Genomic DNA, 19,476 nt, shown 5'->3' on the forward strand with positions numbered 1-19,476 from the left:
ACAGGATCTCTATTGGTGTGATTTTGTTTCTCCTTTCCAATTATAATGTTTTTTTTTAAGTTTTCTTTGAATGATTAGTATATGGAATTCTGTAGGAACTAAATACATATCCTGTTAATTATCTAAGTCGAGGAAGACTTGGCTGGTTGTATTAGTTATTGTCCTAGTATCCTTGTGAAGTACAGGAACAAAGAAGATTTTTTTTCCTTCGTATTAATATTGCAAATTAATCTTGCCCATTTATTGTACCCTGAATAAACTGCTTTATTTCCTTATTTAAGGCTCCTTGTTTATGAACTTGTTTTTTTTCCATTCATTTCCTTGCATAGAGGTCAATGTTGAGAAAAGATCCATGGAGCTGGCCTCTAGGAATCAATAGTTTATCGATGTTGTTTCTTATGAAAATTAATTTCCTTGTACTTATTGAATTGTTTCATTTTTCTATTCCATATGGAAGGGATGCCTCTTTGTTTATCTTTGAAGTTTAAAGAGACGTTTCACTCTCGTTGGTCATATTATTATGATGACTTGTATGTTTTTTTTGCTGAAACAGAATTGGTACTGAACATGAAAAGTTTAGTTTTGAAGTTGATACTTTGCGCCCAATGAATTCTGAGCAAATCGCAGACTTGCTAAATGGTTTGGCAGAGAGGTTTGATTGGGATAAAGTCATGGAAGAGAATTACATTATTGGTCTCAAACAGATGATAAAATGTTTCTCTTTTAAGTGTTTAAGATTGCATAGTATGGCTTTGAAACTGCATAATATTTCTCTCATAAGCTATACCAAGGGGCAGTGTTGGACTACTCCGACGCCCTCTGATGCATGTTAATCTATGCAAGTTTATCGACAACATTGGGAGAAGGCTCTAGCACTTGTGTCCAACGTGGAGGTAGATTTCCACTGCATTAGACCACGCTAATTGAATTCAAATAACAAACACAACCTATAATAATTGTTTGTCACATATACTGGATACTTTGTTCCATTGAACTTTATTTGTGTCAATATCCCCCTAGCTGAAGCTTTAGACCCTTTTTTTTGTTATGCTATAATTTTTACAAAGGATTTACAATATTTTTGTGGATATCATATAATATAAGTTATTTATAGGCAGTTGTAATAGTTGATATGTTTGACATATGTTTGATGTGTGTTTTATGTTTTATTCTTGGAACAAAATTATGATTCAGTGGAATGATACGAATTGTAGTTTTAGTCCAGTAAATAGATTTATTTTTTAAAAAAAAAAATTTATCTGCAACGATACAAAGTACAAACTAACTATCAAGGAAGGATTTAATTTGATCTTCTCATTATTTATAATGGCATATTTCTCCGTAATTTTTTTTTTGATATTGGACGTGTTGGGATAAATTAATTAATTTGTCATCGAGACATGACTGGATATATTACTCATGTTGAATTATTGAAAATATTAAATTGAAAATGTATCTAAATTCATAACCACCTCACATGATAGAAAAACTACCTTTTTGTCTCACATGGAAAGAGAGAAGAAATCTTGATGCGTAGTTTATTTGAAATGAGATTTTTGTGTAGGGATTGGGTTGCCACCACCCACACACTTTTGGTCCATCATGGAAGAGAATTTCAAAATGTTTCTCTTTTAAGTGTTTAAGTGTTTCTCTTTTACTTGATACTGGAATATGCAGCTAAAGGTGAACTCTACAAGGAACTACAGAAGTCCAAATGCTTCAGTGAGAGGCGAACTGCTACAGTAAGTTCTTTGCAAACACACACTAACGGCTATCAGTATATGAGCTTTTATCTATTATTGCCAATGAAGGATTAACACTTTAATCATGTACCCATAGAATTTGCAGTTCCTTTCTCACTGTATGTACAAGTGTTGTGCATTTGCAAATTTAATGAGGATAGTGTGTCTGCAAACTTGAACAAACGTTCTGATATTCTTCTTCTCTGAACTTGGGATAAAAGCTACTGAGGTTCCTACACAATTGGGAGACTTTGCAAAACTAAAGTAACTAATTTATTAGGTTGAAATGATAGATAGATAAGTGATCTCAGTCTTGGCATGGCTAACATTTTTTTTTAAATTTTTTATGTTCGAAACCTTTCATTTTGTTTTGTATGGTTCTCTCTAAGAGCATGGACCTAGTTATCTTTTGACAGCTGAATATGATTCTTTTACTTCATTTGTAACTACAAATTCAACTTTCTGATACCTTGTGAACCACTGAAGATCCTTATTGCAAGCATTGAAATAAGCATGCCTTAGTTTACTTGTGCTACTTGAAAAACTATCAACATGATCACTAACCGAAGGTAACAAATTGTTTGATTCTTTTCAATTATCAGGTGATTGAAGAGTTTACTAAGATTCCATGTTTGGAGCACTACAAGAACCTTGGAGCAACTTAACATTTCAAATAAGATGTAGTAGGAGCATATAGAGCCTGCGTTGTGTTCTCTCTATAGAAAGACGTTCTACTCTTAATTTCCCTTAATACTGGATATATGATGTAGTAAACTAAATTCTTGAGTAAATAAAAAAATATTTAAGTACTAATGAAGTGCAGCTGGTTTGATATATTCTGAAGAAGACATTTGCACGAATGTTCCTATGATATATTGGAATTAACATGATATGGGAATCCATCAATGTAAGTAACATGATACTTTCTTATGTGATGCATTTTTTTATTTTCTTTTATTTATTTACTTATATATATGGTTGCATCTATATATGGTTGAAATTCATGTTGACTAGTTAGCATTTTAGCTATTTTCCCCTTGAAATAAAAATTTGTTTTGATGTTATTGTATCATTGGAAATCATATAAATGAATTGATGTTACTCATCTTTATTACTGTTGAGGAATTTATTTACTTTTCATGTACTCTTAGTGATAAACAGTTATGTCATTTGGGTCGACTACTAATGAATTGAATTTTCATGTACTCTTAGTGATAAACAGTTCTCAGGAATGATAGATTTATCACTATATGATGTGGTTGAGATAATTGATGAATGTTTCTCTTTTTAAGTATTCCAATTAGTCATCTTGTTACCTGGTGCTCTTACTACTTTTTCAACTATGATTTTTAGTATTGGTTTACTAATATATTATTTATGTATTTTTACAGTTTACAAATCTCAAGTACTCCAGAGTTGAAATTGATGAAGTGCGGTTCGAGTGGGCTGAATGCATGCTAGATTATATTTGAAGTGCGGTTCTACCTTGATGTGTTGTTAAAAGAATGTTCTACCTTGATTATGATATCTATTAGCTTTTGATGTAAAAAGAATGTTTGTGTATTTTATGGATACTGTTGTAAGAAGAATATTTATGTAATTTGTGAATATTTGTGTATTTTATGGATAATGTTGAATGAAGAATATTTGTGTAATTTGTGAATATTTGTGTATTTTTTTTTTACTGTTTCGGAAATCAAATTTGTACTGTTAAAAAATACTGATATTACATCGGTTTTCCACCGCTACAAAACCGGTGTTATTAACTAATATTACATCTTTTTTACACCGTTGATGAAACAGTGTCGTTAAGTGATACTACACCGGTTAATAACCGATTCGAACACCGGTGTCGTTAAGTGATACTACACCGGTTTTAAATCGATGTCTAAAATGACAGACTTTTTACATCGCCTTCATAGACATCGGTCGAAAATGTAATAGACACCGGTGGAAAATCGATGTCTATGAGGGTTTTTGTTGTAGTGCACCTACAATCTTCATGAAAATACTTCTAAACATAAGACAAATAGTAAAAGAGATAGAAGATCACCCTGCCTTAGGCCTCTTGTTCTACTAAAGAATCCATATATACCACCATTAAGGGATATAGAATAGGATACCATGATAACACACTCCCGAATCCATTTACAATATCGTTGGGAAAAACTAAAATCAACGAATAATGCCATAAGAAAATCTCAATCAACCATATCAAAAGTCTTTTTAAGATCCACCTTTATCATGCATCTTGGTGAGATTCTCTTGTGGGCATACTTGCATAATAACTCTTGGGTGAGATTGATGTTATCCCCTACTTGTATGAAATCCACTTGAGCTAGATCCAATAAATAGCCCAACACATCACCTAACTAGCCGACCAATATTTTTACAATAACCTTATTAAAAAACATTGCAACAAAAGATAGGTCGGTAGTCCAATACACACACAACATGGTTGGCTTTTGGCACAAGTGAGATCAAGGAATGGTTCCACTGTTTAAGAAGTTTTCCATGTTGAAAGAATTCTTATACAGCTGCAATAAAATTATTACCAACAATATCTCAATAAGAGGTAAAGAATTTTGAATCATAACCATCCAGACCCGGCGCTTTGCCACACCCAATGTCATGAGGGCAGCCTTTATCTCCTCTGTCCCAACCAATTTGTATAAATCCGCAAATTGGCCATTGGTCAGCTTCCTTCTTGGCAGTACACTGTTGTCCATAGGGTTGCACACATCATTTTGGCCAAGTAACTCATGAAAGAAGTCAATGAACTCATTCGCCACTGCACCCAAGATTGTTGTTTGTTCACCATTCCTTTTTGTAAGTGTAACAATGGCATTCCTCTTCTTATTCGTCTTAACCACATCATGAAAGAACTTGGTGCATTTGTCTGCACTCCTTAAGTGTACATTTTTCTCCATTTGTTGACAAAATTGTCTTTCTGCTTTAGCTAGTAGAATAGCTTGCTTTAAATATTACTATACCCATTGGGATTGACCCTCCGGCCAAGATGACCCTTTGTATCTCGTCTAGATTTTCTTTAGCTCTTCTAGCATTTTCCATAATGTGTTCGAAATGCTTCTAGTTTAGGTCCCTCAATTGTCCTTTCAATCAATACAACTTTGTCTTAAGAATAAATTGAGCATTTCCCATTTCTGGGCCTACCCATGAGGCTTCCACAATCCATTTGAAATCTTTATACAGTGACCATATGTTAAGAAACTTGAAGGCATGATTTGGAGGCCGATCTTTTGCTAATGTATGCACAATGGTACAAGAGTGATCTAAAAGGCAACTAGGGGACGTAAAATTCCGCATATGCATCAAAATCTATCATTAATCAAAAAGAATTTACTAAATCTCTATCCAACTTGTAAGAAACATTACCATTTAACAAAGTGAGCAGGCATCCAATGGATCGAACTCCACTAAACTGCATGCTTGTGCAAAAATCTACAAGTTTCTCATTTCATGCTTTGTAACCGGTGCCCTTCCTTGCCATTCATGAATAGATAAGAGCGAGTTGAAATCCCCCATAATCATCCATGCATTGGAAATGGTACTTCCTAGATCAGAGAGTGCTTCCCATAAAGGCCTTCATGAGACAATTGAATGCAACTCATACACAAATGTCACTAAGAAGCCCCTATTGGAGATGCGACATCGGACATGGCAATGTATATATTGATCAATAGTATTAATACTATTCATATCCACCCTCTGCAAGTCCCAAAGAAGCAATATGCGACCATGGTTAGAAAAACCAGAGTTGTGTGCATGCCCCATATATGGAAAAAAATTTTGCAAAATTGGGCCTAGAGAGTTCTCATTGAGCTTTGTCTCCATTAGGGTCATAATTTGTATATCTTTTTGTTGGAGGAGGTGTTGTACTTCTCTGTATTTTAGGGGCTTATGGGAGCCGCTAACATTCCTGTTGGTGCAGGTTGCACTAATAATCTGATGTATGACAGATAGGTTAAAGTTAGATGTGATGTTTATCTAACCTTTTCTACCAAGTGTGCAGGAGTTTACTAGTCTGAGGGACCTGACACCAGGCTGAAATCCAGCTAGGTCTGCAGGCCTGATAGTTGATGCGAAGTCTAGATAGGTCTGAGGGTCCCGATATCTGGCGAGAAGTCCGGTTGAGTCCGAAGGACCTGACAACCGGCTGAAGTCCAGTTGGATCTATCGACCTGACAATTGGCGGAAAGAACTAGTGGGTCAGAGGCAAGTCAAGTGACTGGAAGTGGTAAGTGAAGGTAAATAACTAGAGGAGAGATTCTGTGAAGACGTGTTCCCCTTTGAGGGAACTGTAGGCGTCGATCCAACTTAGGTCCATTTGGAAAACCTAAGTTGAGATCTTGACTAGGTCCTGGTCTCGTGGAAACATGATCTAATTAATACTCATATTTTATCATGTTGTGCTAACTCTATTTTGCAGGGTAAAATATATTTTTCGATTGTCAGGACTAACCTTTTCTTGCAGGTAGAAGATGCTAAAGAAAAGGGTCCAGGCGCCTAGACTTCGGGTGCCCAGCACTGGTCCAGGCACCCGGAGCAATCTCACGTAGTGGGTGTCGAGGGCTCCCAGGCGATCCGAGGGCCCGGACTCAGTCCAGGTGCCCGGAACTGAAAAATCATCCATAAGCTGACATGGAGGGCGTCGATTGGCCGAGCTACGTGGTCCAGGCGCCCGGAGGGGTTCCAGGCGCCTGGAATGGACCTATTTAAAGGCCTTCGACCTGGAGCTTTAGAACAACAATTACAACAAGCTTCCTTCTTGTTCGGTGCTCCGAAATGCTCTTGCGACACTGTGACGATCCTCCGACAACCGATGACTCAGATTTTTCATATTTTTCTTGTTGTCAATAACCTTGTTTTTTGTTCCTGTACTTATCTTGTAACACATTTTGTGAACTACTAGTGGATTGCCCAACAAAAGTGCTCGATGAGTGCGGCCCTTGGAGTAGGAGTCGTCGAAGGCTCCGAACCAAGTCAAACCAACTTGTGTTAGCGTTGTTTGTTTCTTCTGTTTTCCACAGCATAACTTCGTTTTAATTTGATTTTTTTTGATGATCGCTATTCCCCCCCCCCCCCCCCCCCTCTAGAGTTCTTTCCGATCCTACAAGTGGTATCAAAGCGGGTACCGTTCTAAATTGGTGCATCCACCAATGATGCAATTGGGTGATTTTTTTTCTCTCTCTCAAACTTTTTCGATATAGTCCAGACTGGTACAATTACCTTTTCGAATAATTTTTTTCATTGCAAATGACTCTGAATTGGTGCAACAGTAATCAAGTCTTCATATTTTTTTCTTCTTATCCCACACTACTAATCTAAGACCTAGTCTTGGGATTTTATTTTTTTTGCCTTTTCTTCTTTTATGTGCAAGGTTCATGGCCCAAAATAAGGGATACTCTACCATACATCCTCCCCTCTTTAACAGTGATGGCTTTCCATATTGGAAGAAATGGATAGAGGTGTCCCTAAAGACCGATTTTGACCAATAATTCAGCATCACCAAAGGATATAAGGCGCCCATCGACAACGTCGGAATTCCAATGGATCCGGAAAATTAGAATCCAGAAATAAAGAAGAAGGCTCAGATTGACTTCAAAGCAATCAACACAATCCAGTGCAGGCTAACGAAGGAAGAACTGAACTGCGTCAGCCCACATGAAAATGCGAAGGAGCTATGGGACAAACTCATAGAACTGCACGAGGGAACCAACGACGCAAATGTAACAAAAAGGGATCTGTTTTTAAATAAACTATTTAACATAAAAATTCAGGAAGGAGAATTTGCGAGTCAACTACATGCAAGGATAAAGGACATCTTCAACAGATTTCACACAATCGACCACTAGATGGAGAACTGCGATCTTATAAGGTACACACTAAATGCATTTCCTTGAAATGCACAGTGGGCATCCATCGTGGATGCCTACAAAATTTCGAGGAACTTATCTAAATTAAAACTAGATGAGTTGTTTTGCGAACTTGAACTCCTTGAACAGACTAATTCAAAGCAGGTCGAGAAAAGTATTGCTCTTTTTGCAGGTCCCTCAAAAGAAGTAAACATAAGAACAAGCCAGAGTTAGAATCTGAATCTGACTCAGAAGATGAAGAACAACAACTCTTGAACATGGTCAGAAAAATGTTCAAAATAAGGAAGAACAACTTCACAAAGGACTTACAATAGGCGATCAAAGCAAATGACACAAAGGCAAAGATCACATACTATGGGTGTAACAAGAAAAGACACTACAAGTACAAGTACCCAAAGATGAAAGACGACAAACCCGAAACAACCAGAAAGAAAAGGCATTCAAGGAGACGTGGGACGAATCATCTTCAAAAGAATCAGATGCCGAAAATCAGGAGCACCACAACTACCTCGCACTGATCGCAATGAGACCGAAATCAGAAAGCGAGTTAGAACAAGATGAGGAATCCGAATACGAATCAAGCCACAAGTCCATACTCATTTCTAAAGGTTCAAACGAGGTATCTTCTATCCTAACCTCGAAATCCTTTAGAATAATCACATGTTTAAATAAAAAATTAATTAAGCATGAAAAATAAACTGAATCACTTCTTGAGGAAAATCAACGCCTTAAGGAATAAATTGAAAATAGAAATCCAAATCAAGATATAAAACTTAAGGAGGAAAACACAAATTTAAAAATAAAATTAATAATCTTAAAGGATTATTAGAATCCTTCACAGCTAGATAAAAAAACTTGGATTTAATTCTTAAAACCCAAAAAGTTGTATACAATAAGTCTGGGCTCGAATACAAGTCTAGCTCAATAAATAAAATATTTATATCACTCATAAGCTAAAACAAAATCCTAATTAAAGCTTAGTTCCAAAAGTGTGTCTAACCACAAAGTAGGACTTAATCAATTCTATGTGTCCAAACATGAAATTCATTACATAAATCTACCTAAACCAAACCCAAACCAAAATCTAAAACATAAAACAAAATCAACTAAACTAAATCCAAATTGAAAAAAAAAAATTAAATCAAATAACTATAAAACCAACTCAAACTCAAATTATTATCAAGTCCATTATAACTACAAAATTAATCGACATAAACATAAAACCTAAAATTGAAAGTTCAATAATTCAGGCGGAGACTCCAAATTAATTAGCACCTCCAAAACAATAGGTTAACCGGCAGGGTAATTAGGATTAGATTAAAAAAGGATAAAAGTTTAACTTGAAAAAATAGCACTGGAGAAATTTTGGATGATAGTAGGTTAGGGAAGCTCTGTCTATACATGTCTAGGAACATGTGGCTTCGACCTGATGCATTTGGCTTAGTGGAACCAACTGAAGCTACCCCTTACCAATCCTAGCTGGTTAGGCCAAATTTTTTTTTATTAAGTTCAGTGGATAGAACTATTTGGAAAACCTCAAAGGCGTGGCTATTCTAATGATGTACAAGTAACTCACCATAGCTTAGAAGTATATCCAAAGAATGTCTATTTATTGAACCCAAAGCTAAATTTGAATCTAACATAAGTTAAACCAAACCCTGAAATTCAACTTAACTCATCTCACAAAACCATAGGATCCCTTCGCTTGAAAATTTAGACTGGTGAGATGAATACGGATAATTTAAAAGTAAACTAAATTAAATCTAAATAATTAAACTAAAATCAAATAATTAATTCATTAAAATTATTTGAAAATGAATTTAAAGATATTGCTTGTGTCTGAAAAATCTTAGATTAAGGGAGAGGATATTTATTCGGATAATTTTTTAAATTCTAGGAAAATTATTTATGTTTATTAAAAATTTCCTATTTCGTTAATGCTCCAAAATTTGTTTTGGCCTTAGCCTAGATCAAACCCCTAAAAAGCATGATCCTATAAATCTAGAAATTGAGCATCTCACAAACACACTATGTTACCTTGATTGTGTATTTATAAACATAGAATGGTGTGAGATACGTAGGCATTTTGGCTGAACTTCAGATGCTTATATCAGTGCATCAACATAAGTCTGAGCGAAAAATGCGGCAGTACATTGATCAAATCAATTAGTCTTTTTTCAACAAATATCTAATTAGACATAAATACTAGATTTCACTAACCAGGTAAGCACTGCTATCTTCTGATAGTTAGTTAATAACCAAGGATTAGACAGTTAAGGACCAATAATAGATGAGTATATATAACTAAGTTTTTATTACCACTACTCTTCTTAAATTCTTAACTTAATTAGTTTCCAAACCTAAGTTAACTTAATCTTTGACTTAATCAATTAATAACTCAAATTAATTAATTAATGAAATTAACTCAAAATAACTTTTAAACTTGAATTAATTAATCCTCAAGTTAATCAATTTAGTTAACCATTAATTAATTCTTAATTCATACTTTTACTTAAATCAATCTTCAATTAACTTCTTAAGATAATCTTCAAAATTAATTCTAAACTACGTTAATTAACTTAAGTTCACAACTTGAAATTAACTGTAGCTTACACTAATTTATTCTTAAACAACTTATTAACTTAAATTAATTTCTCAATTTAATCAAATTTTTTAAACCCACTTAATTCTTAACTTAAATTAAAGAATTGACCTAACTTAATTATCTCTTTACTTATTTAACAAATCAATCTATTAAAACTATCAATTAAAATCCTTAACCTTAATTAAATTTTTAAAAATTAAATTAACCATTTAAATTAATCACTTTTTTTCCCAATTCGACCAAATACTTAACTTAATTAAACTATTTAACTTGAGTTAATTACTTAACTTAATCATTTCCTTTCCTTAAATAAATTTTCTAATTTCACCTAATAAAATTAATTAAACAATTTAACTTGAATAAATATTTAACTTGAATCCATTTGTTAACTTGATCAAATTCTTAACTTAACCTTAAATTAATCTTTTAAAATTAATAAATTCTTAATCAACTTAAAAAAAAATCGCACAGGAGCCCAAAACCAGGGCAGGCGCCCTTGGTATCAGGATCCAGATCAATCGAGCCTGCCAGGAATGCCCTATAACCATTAACGATGCCTCGATAATTCCTTTTTTTTCCAAAACTTTATTTTGCTTGTTTTAGTTGTTTTAAGATTTTATTAGGATGCTTTTGTTAATTAGGAATCGATTACATCCTGGTACTAGTCCTTCGACTGCTAGTATAGACCTTAGGTTCCTTACTGATGAACTTAGGATTAGATTTACCTATACTATCTATATGCTTGTATTGTCTAGATATCTAGATAGGCAGTTGTTCATGCGATCACGCATTCCATATGTAGAAGTTATTGATTATTGCAGTTTGCAACGCTTAGTTTATTGCACTAGTTCAGTCAACATAGGTTTGTGTGTTGAACTGTATAACAATTTAGTTAGAGTTGATGATCTAACCTATACCACTAGGGTCGCCGATACAGATATTATGTTATCCCCTACTATCATCCCTACCTTTTTTGGATTACGACCATCTACATGCCCCTTTCAGTGCTACCCTCCTTGGGATCTACCATTTAGTGATCCCTACTCACATATTACGCTCGATATGATTTATTAGTATTTTTGGGGTGTTAGCGTGTACCGACTGTGACCTTGTTTCGTTCAGTCACCCTCAAGTTCGGGACTATCTTTTATAGGGTCTTAGTCACATGCATTTTGCCTTTCACTACTCGCGATGTAATGATGATGTATTCCTTTCATTCATTTCTCCTTTATACATTATGTCATAGGTTAGATATAGATATTAGTTTGCACATATTTTATATCATTCTCTATTCAGCTGGTATTACCACCAGTCGACAGGTCCACATACCCTATTGTCACATTTTGACCACCTATATAGCCTCATTGGGCATTGATGTCACCATAGGTGATGTCAGAGCCCTAACTGAGTTTGACATGGTCAGTACTAGGAACTTCTCCTTAGGCGGTGTCCAAGATGATGAGGGTGTTCTATCCTGGAGGAGAGAGGACCAGCACTAGCCTAATCCAGCAATCGAGCCCCAGTTTGATCCAGCGGCTCAAGATCAGCCTGATCCAACTCCAGGAGAGGAGGTAGGGATCGAGGCATACATAGCTGATCTCTTTGGGCCACCTACACCTCCAGTCCCTTATACACTAGACGATCGAGTTATCGGAGTTGAGTTGGTCGTGACGAGTCTTCAACAGGAGGTCTCTGATCTTCGATGAGACATGTCCAGTTCTCAAGAGGAAAACTAGACTTATCATACTGAGTTGATGAACTTATTGCACTCCTGGGGTTCCGACCCATCTTCAACGTCTCACAGTAGTACAATCCTTGATTTCTATTTTTTTTTACTTGCTTGTACATATTGACTTGATGCTACTTTAGTCTTAGTTCAGTTACTAGTATTCAGTTTACCTTTAGCAATTTTCACTTTAATTATTTTACTTATTAATGCTTGATAGTCCTTATTATGTTATCAAATTAAAGAGGAGAAATTGTTTAGACAATTTAAAAATAATTTTTTTCCCTTAAAAATTCTTGACAAACTTACTTTTAAAAACTTCATTCAAATATTTTGAAAATCTCTTTGAAAAATATTTTTAGAATATTTTGAAAAGTTATTCTAAGTAAAAATTACTCTTAAAATGTTAGAAAAATTAATTTTAAGAATTTCTTTATTATCTTTTACCTTAAAAATCTTTATTAGAAATTTTTCTTTGCAATTACTTTGAAATTACTTTTTAAAAAGTTTTTTAAAATCACTTTGAAATTGTTACTTAGAAAATTTTGTTTAATATTGTTTTACCAAAATTATTTTAAAATTTTTTCAAAGTTAAAGAAGTTTTTGCAAAGCTTTAATTCAAAAAATGCTCTTAAAAATAACTCCTTAGAAGTTTACTTTAAACTTCCCTTAAAAATATTACCGAGAAATTTCTCTTTAAACTTTTTTTTGAAAATCATACTTAGAGAATTTTTTTCTTAAATTGTTTCTTAACTTTTTTTGTCCAAGTTCTTTAAAAAGACCTACTTAGAAAAATTTAAATCTTTGAAAATTAATTTGAAAAAGAACTTTAAAATATTCTTGAAAAGTTATTACTTTTGAAAATTTACTTGTGATTCTTGAAAATATTTACTCCTCCCTTAAATGAATCTGGAACATTTACTTGCAATTTTTCTTAAGAAGTTGATTAAAACTTATTTAAACTTGATTGAAGAGCTGCGGTTGTAAAAATCCTCTTTGCTAAATATTTATTTATGCCATATATATTTATCCTGTTTGATGTATGCCAAAGGGAGAGGATAGTAGGTTAGGTTAGAAAATCCAATCAACCCATTTTTTTTCATACGTTATTGTTTATTATTTTTTCTAACTTTAACCCGGATTTTCATTACATCAAAAATGGAAAGAGTGTTGGTATAGGTTGCACTAATAATCTAATTTTGATGTATGACAAATAGGTTAAAGTTAGATGTGATGTTTATCTAACTTTTTCTACCAAGTGTGCAGGAGTTGAGTGGTCTAAGGGACCTGACACCAGGATGAAATCCAGCTAGGTTTATGGGCATGATAACTGGTACGAAGTCCAGATAGGTCTGCGAGGCCCGATTTCTGGCGGGAAGTCTGGTTGGGTCAACGGGACCTGACAACTGGCCGAAGTTCAGTTGGGTACGCGAACCTGACAACTAGCGGGAAGACCTGATGGGTCAGACGCAAGTCAAGTGATACAAGTGGTAAGTGAAGGTAAGCAACTGGAGGAGAGATCCAATGAGGATGAGTTCCCTGTTGAGGGAACTGTAGGCGTCGATTCAACTTTGGTTCATTTAGAAAACCTAAGTTGAGATCTTGACTAGATCTTGGTCTCGTGAAAACAGGATCTAATTAATACTCACATTTTATCATGTTATGCTAACTTTATTTTGCAGAGTAAAATATATATTTCGATTACCTAGACTAACCTTTTCTTGCAAGTGGAAGATGCTGAAGAAAAGGGTCTGGGTGCCCGGAAGGAGTCTGACTCCGGGCGCCCAAAGTAGGCTCGCCCAGCGGGTGTCGAGAGCACCTAGGAGATCCAAGTGGTCAGAATCGAAAATTCATCCATAAGATGACATGGAGCGCGTTGATTGGTCGAGCCATGTTGTCCAAGCGCCAAGAGGGGTTCCAAGCGCCCAGAATGGACCTATTTAAAGGCTTTCGACCCAAAGCTTCAGAACAACAATTGCAACGTTCCTTCCTGCTCGGTGCTCCGAAAAAGGTCCTGCAACACTGTGAATCTCCTTCGACAATCGGCGACTCAGATTTTCATATTTTCCTTATTGTTGGTAACCTTGTTTTTTGTTCCTATACTTATCTTGTAACACATTTTGCGAACTATTAGTGGATTGTCCAACGAAAGCACTCGACGAGTGCAGGCCTTGGAGTAAGAGTCGTCGAAGGCTCCGAACCAAGTAAAAGCAATTTGTGTTAACGTTGTTTGTTTCTTCCATTTTCCACAACGTAACTTCGTTTTAATTCAAATTTTTCGACGATCGCTATTCATCCCCCCTCTAGCATTCTTTCCGATCCTACAATTCCAAGTGGTTACCTTCATTGTTCATCATGACAGGCAGCTCACGCCCGAAGTTGTCGCCCACTTCTTAGTGCCAATGTATCACCACCTACAGTCCCACTTACACTCGGAGATGTGGCTAATGGTAAGGATTATGTTGACGCCTCATATGTGGTATAAATTATCTCACTTGCTGTCATATTGCTTCGCACAGTCGAGGAGGAACAAGAGCTTGAACTAATTGAGACCTCTGGAATGGTGGACAACCCATCATTATCCTGTGCTTCATTTTGAGGTACTTGCTATGGGTGGACATCCGCCGCTCTCCTCATATCTCCAACATGACCCAGAGATCTTTCTACTACAACCGAAATCGGATCATGCATAGCCACAATTGCCAAGTCGTTCCGCACCTCCGGATCCGTACCATTCGGCCCTTGATGAGTTGGCCTCCTCCGATACCTTGATCTCCTTCGACCACGGACTGATTAGGACCTTGGTCGTTGATGACGGTTCACATTTGGACCCCCTTGGTGCCTCTTGATCAGCTCGGTGTCCTTGGGGTTCTGCCGGAGCTGTTCGCTTATGATAGTTCTCCTTGTTGTCTCCAATTCTTCGACAACCATCACAAAAATCAGGCATCATTTCATAGATTGGCAATTGAATCGGAACCTCATGAACCCGATCTCCAATAATCAAAACTTCTACCAAGAGTCTAGCATACTCCAACATCTCCCTTGTTCGTGTCAAGCTATCAGTGTACAACGACATCCCAACCTCCAAGCCAATCACATTTAAGACTTTTTGTGACCAACAATCCGGAGGCAATCCATAAATGTGAATCTACGCTGGAAGGATCCTCCCATCTTCATTGAACAAGAAATACCTCGACATGATCTACCAGAACCTGGGCATTCCGAAAATAAAGTATGACCCTCCCTACAATATGCTATCCATATCCTCATGCATATCAAAATGGTAGACCATCCACCAACTCTTGTGCATAAAGAACCTGTAAGCAAACCACCATCTCTCAGCTATAGCCACAACTCCATTTCTGCCTAGATGTCGTCTCAAAAACAACCAACAAGACAAAAATCCAAGGTGTCCTCCATGGTGTCAATATCATCGAAGTCAAAAGGATATCCTCTCACCCATAGCCTCGTATTGATTCAAATTCATAGCATTCTTTTTCTTCCTATTGTCCTTGAAAAGGCCAGCCGAAGTCTTTTTTGGTGTTTGAATGTTTCCGACTCTAGCAGCCATGTTCTCCGCCGCTGTTGCATCTCCACATCCGTTGGCTGTTGCATCTCTGACAGAGTGATTTGGTACATCCTCCACATCCATCGGCTGTTGCATCTCCAACGGGGTCTTTTTTGTTACATCCTCCACATCCGCCAGCTGTTGCATCTCCGATGGGGTCATTCCTCCCTCCAGTGGTGAAGCTGCCTTTTCACGCAGCTGAGCTTGCTGTGGAGGCGCATTGGCCTCATGCGGAAGAACACAAGAAGCGTCTTTTTCTGCCACATCATCCATCATATCACCAGCCCCATCATCAGCTGTAACAGCACCATGAGAAGCCACACCATCATCCAGAACCACTTCACCACACCATTGTTCCATACAGCCGTCGTCAAACACCTCTTCTGCCAACCGAAACATCCACATTACCAAATCTGTTTCTTCCTATGACTTTTTGTTTGACTCAAACGTGAATATTTGTGCATCCAATGCAAAAAATGAAGGCACCTAGTACCTTGATGGTGCGAGAGTGGAAGCACTCAATGTCTTGATAATTCAAAAAACAGAGGCACCTAATGTAAAAAATGAAGGCACCCAGTACTTTGATGGTTCGGAAAATAAAAACACCAAGTGCAAAAAAATAGAGGCACCTAGTACTTTGATGATGCGCAGGACACCCAATGCAATACCCTGATGGTGCGTAGAGCAAACACCCAGTGCAAAAAAAATGGAGACACCCAGTCTTTTAGTGGTGCACCTTTTTCCTTTTTTTCCCATTATGTATACAATGTCACTCCCAATTTGAAAGAGGTCATCACCAATTCAAATTTGCCGGACAAGCCTTCCCAAAAATATAACACTCCAATTCAAACCAATATCTTTTTCAATTAATGAACTTTAATGCGGATTAATTCTTCAATGTGACAAAAAGTGATTCACTCGTCCCAATGCCCCTGCCAACCCGTCCCTAGGTCAACACGGAGGAAGTAAATCACAAATGACTACTAACCATTAGTGCAAATAACCAAGACATGGGAGAAGTTCGGATTAATTCTTCAAGGAGTTTCCTTTCGTGAAATGTATTAATTGATGATGCAGTTCGCCGAAAAAGCATCAATGACGTGTGTTGCAATGAGAGGTGACTGCCTTCGGGAGTCAAGGAAAGAGGAGAAAAGGAAAGCGAAGAAAATCAAGGAAACCACGAAGAAAGAGGGGAGAGGAGCAAGTTTACCAAAAAGATGAGATGATACTTGTACCCGATAAAGGATTTGTCCCAAAGAATCTGGTAACAGCTAATCATCCCCTTCAACTTCGGCCAAGGAGCTGCCTAAGGGAGGTCGTCCTTCAAAGGGGGACCTCCGCCACCAAGCGTAACTTCCACGTAGTTGAATAGATAAACAATATTACCGTGAGAAGACAACCCACAAGTCCGCCGAAGAGAAGTCTGGCACCCCTACTAACTTCCGACCACCATATATATATGGCAATGTATCTTCAGAGAATGCCTTTGTATCATCATTTTGTGTCTTCGGTGGACTTGCGGGGTCTTAACCTGAGTCAGACCTTAAGTGCCATTGTATCATCATTTTGTGCTAACCTTCTTAACCTGAGTATGCCTTTGACACATCTGCTAAAACGGCAATGTCTCGATGTCAGAAAGAACACACAATGACCGGCATCTTAAAGACTAATACAAGACGAGAAGACTTCCACCAGCAGCCGTTATTACAGTCAAGCAGGTGTCCACTATGTTAATGCTGTCAACAGAACAGAGCTGTCTTAATTTTTTTTTTAAAAAAAAAAACCTTGAGTAATAACAATGGGCAACAGCATCTGAACCACAATGGGAACATACTACATGCATCTTGTACCGCAGGTAGTAGGGAAAATTGAGCGGAATACATTCAGTTGGTCAGGTCAGAAAGGTGAACAAACAACAGGGTGTCCTAAATACAAAATGGTTGTTTCAGCTAGCAGAGCACAGCTGTGCTGCAGGATGGGTCAAGCTGAATATGAAATTGTTTGCTTCCGACTCGATCATCACTGACAACAGCATCTGCAGACGCAGAGATCAAAGATGCAGATTGGATCTTTCCACCATGTTCCAACCGGGTTAGAATGACAGTGTTGTTTTGATAACAAAAGCAAGAGCAAAGCCATATCAAGAAAATAAAAGAACATAGAAAATTTTGAGACCAAAGAAATACACACTAATTATGTCGAAAAGCACAGAAAAAGAAAACCAACATTACCCAAACAAGGGTATTAACTATTTAGCACAGTAACTTTCTTGCACTAAGCTATTAAAGTTACACTTAACCACTTGATTAGCTAATTTCTTGCACCAGCAAAGCTATAAACTTGATTACCTACTTTCTTCCTTGGGTCGGGTGCGGCGGGGGCGCTGGGGGCGAGCGATTTCGCCTTTTGCCACTTGATTACCTACTTTCTTGCATCTCTTAGGAATATTATTTATTTCATCAAGTTGACTACTCCTTGAATCTTCAATCAATGAACGCCTTGGGCTTCCAAATTTATGCTTCAACTCAATTGCTTCTTTCTCTATAAGCTGCAATTTGAAAAATAATAATATGAACATTGGACAAATATACAAGGCATAACAAGCTAGACTGGGCTAAAGCTTGTTTTTAGAAAAATACAAGAACTTGGCCTAGCAATCTCTAAATATTTTATTCAAGCTTGTGTATTAAAAAGCTTGCTATGCTCAAGCTTTTACCAAAGCATTTGCATATTTGTTTATGCCACACTAGTTCAAGAATCAAAGCATAATAATGAAATCTGTCACAATTAGTATTGAGCTGAAACAGTCAAAAATAATCTAACATGTTTTTGAACATTTTCAATTTTTTTCACAAAGCTGCCGCAAACCCCAGAACAAAGTATCAAATTTTAAGATCTTAAATTGGCCTAACATCTTATATACTGAAGATCAAACTAGATCAACTTGTATTAAATTCTCAACAGGTGGGTGATGCACACATAAACTAGAACCCCCTCTTCCTCACAAGAGCAAGGCACTCAAAGGATTAGGGTGGGCATCAAGGGTCATGAATCTAGAATTATTGGCACATACCTTCAAAACCCTTAACAGTTATGCTTGCACTGTCACAGGATCATTCAAAGAACTAGATGATAAATCTTATTAAACCAAACTAATATTTAGGGATTTCGAGGTCAAGTTGAAGTTGGTATAAGTTTGTGTAAAGATCATTGAGTAGTCACACTAATTACACAAAGTGGATTTAAATCGAGGTCAATTTGTAGTCATTTTAGCTAATTTAGAGTTAAACTATCTTCACACGTGGGACAGTATTGTTTGGTTGTGTTTAGGTGAGTTAGTGGAGTTTTGAGAGGATAGAAGTATTTATACCCTCCTATTACCACATATTCTCCTCTCCCCTCCCTCTTTCAATTCCCCTTCCTCCCCACGACACCACCACCCTCTTTGCCTTTGTATGCATGGCCCTACCTAACATCGTTAGTGAGTTTCAAGCATCCCCCCCTCTCCTCCAACAACATGCTCCCTTCTACCCTGTTCCTTCTCACTCCCTTTCCCACTTCTCTCTACCCCTCCCGCCTACTATCCATGTGTGGCAATGTCATTCAGGGCCAAGCCTAAACAATCATAGACGACACCCCTTAGCTTCCCCTCTCTCTCTCAACCTCTTCTGTCATTCTTGGTACCATCTATTTTTGACAGTGGTCTTTCCACATGGGCACCTTTGGTCTCCCTTCCTAATATCATCTCCAGATTTTGGTGACAATCTTTTGGCTTTCTTCAGATCGAAGAGCAACCCATTATATTTATCTTTAAGATTCTCTTAATTTCCTTTATTTGTTTGTGTTGATAATGATTCCTATAAGGTTTAAACTATAGCTATTGGATATCCAGATTGGAGATCCAAGTTGATCCTCATAATCGTGCATCTTGTTATCAC

The 19,476-nt window shown here is 36.8% G+C and overlaps 1 protein-coding gene across 1 annotated transcript in view; it reads right to left on the reverse strand.

Moving 5' to 3' along the window:
- Positions 1-17,704: 17,704 nt before the first annotated feature.
- Positions 17,705-19,476, reverse strand: part of LOC122040963 (DNA gyrase subunit A, chloroplastic/mitochondrial-like) — a 64,986-nt gene continuing 63,214 nt past the window's right edge. The window contains exon 18 of the mRNA XM_042600461.1: positions 17,705-18,086. Within this exon, the coding sequence (XP_042456395.1) occupies positions 17,883-18,086 (204 nt within the window). The 3' untranslated portion in view covers positions 17,705-17,882. The remainder of the gene's footprint in view (positions 18,087-19,476) is intronic.

This window comes from Zingiber officinale, chromosome 2A, assembly GCF_018446385.1.
Source record: "Zingiber officinale cultivar Zhangliang chromosome 2A, Zo_v1.1, whole genome shotgun sequence".
Taxonomy (NCBI): Eukaryota; Viridiplantae; Streptophyta; class Magnoliopsida; order Zingiberales; family Zingiberaceae; genus Zingiber; species Zingiber officinale.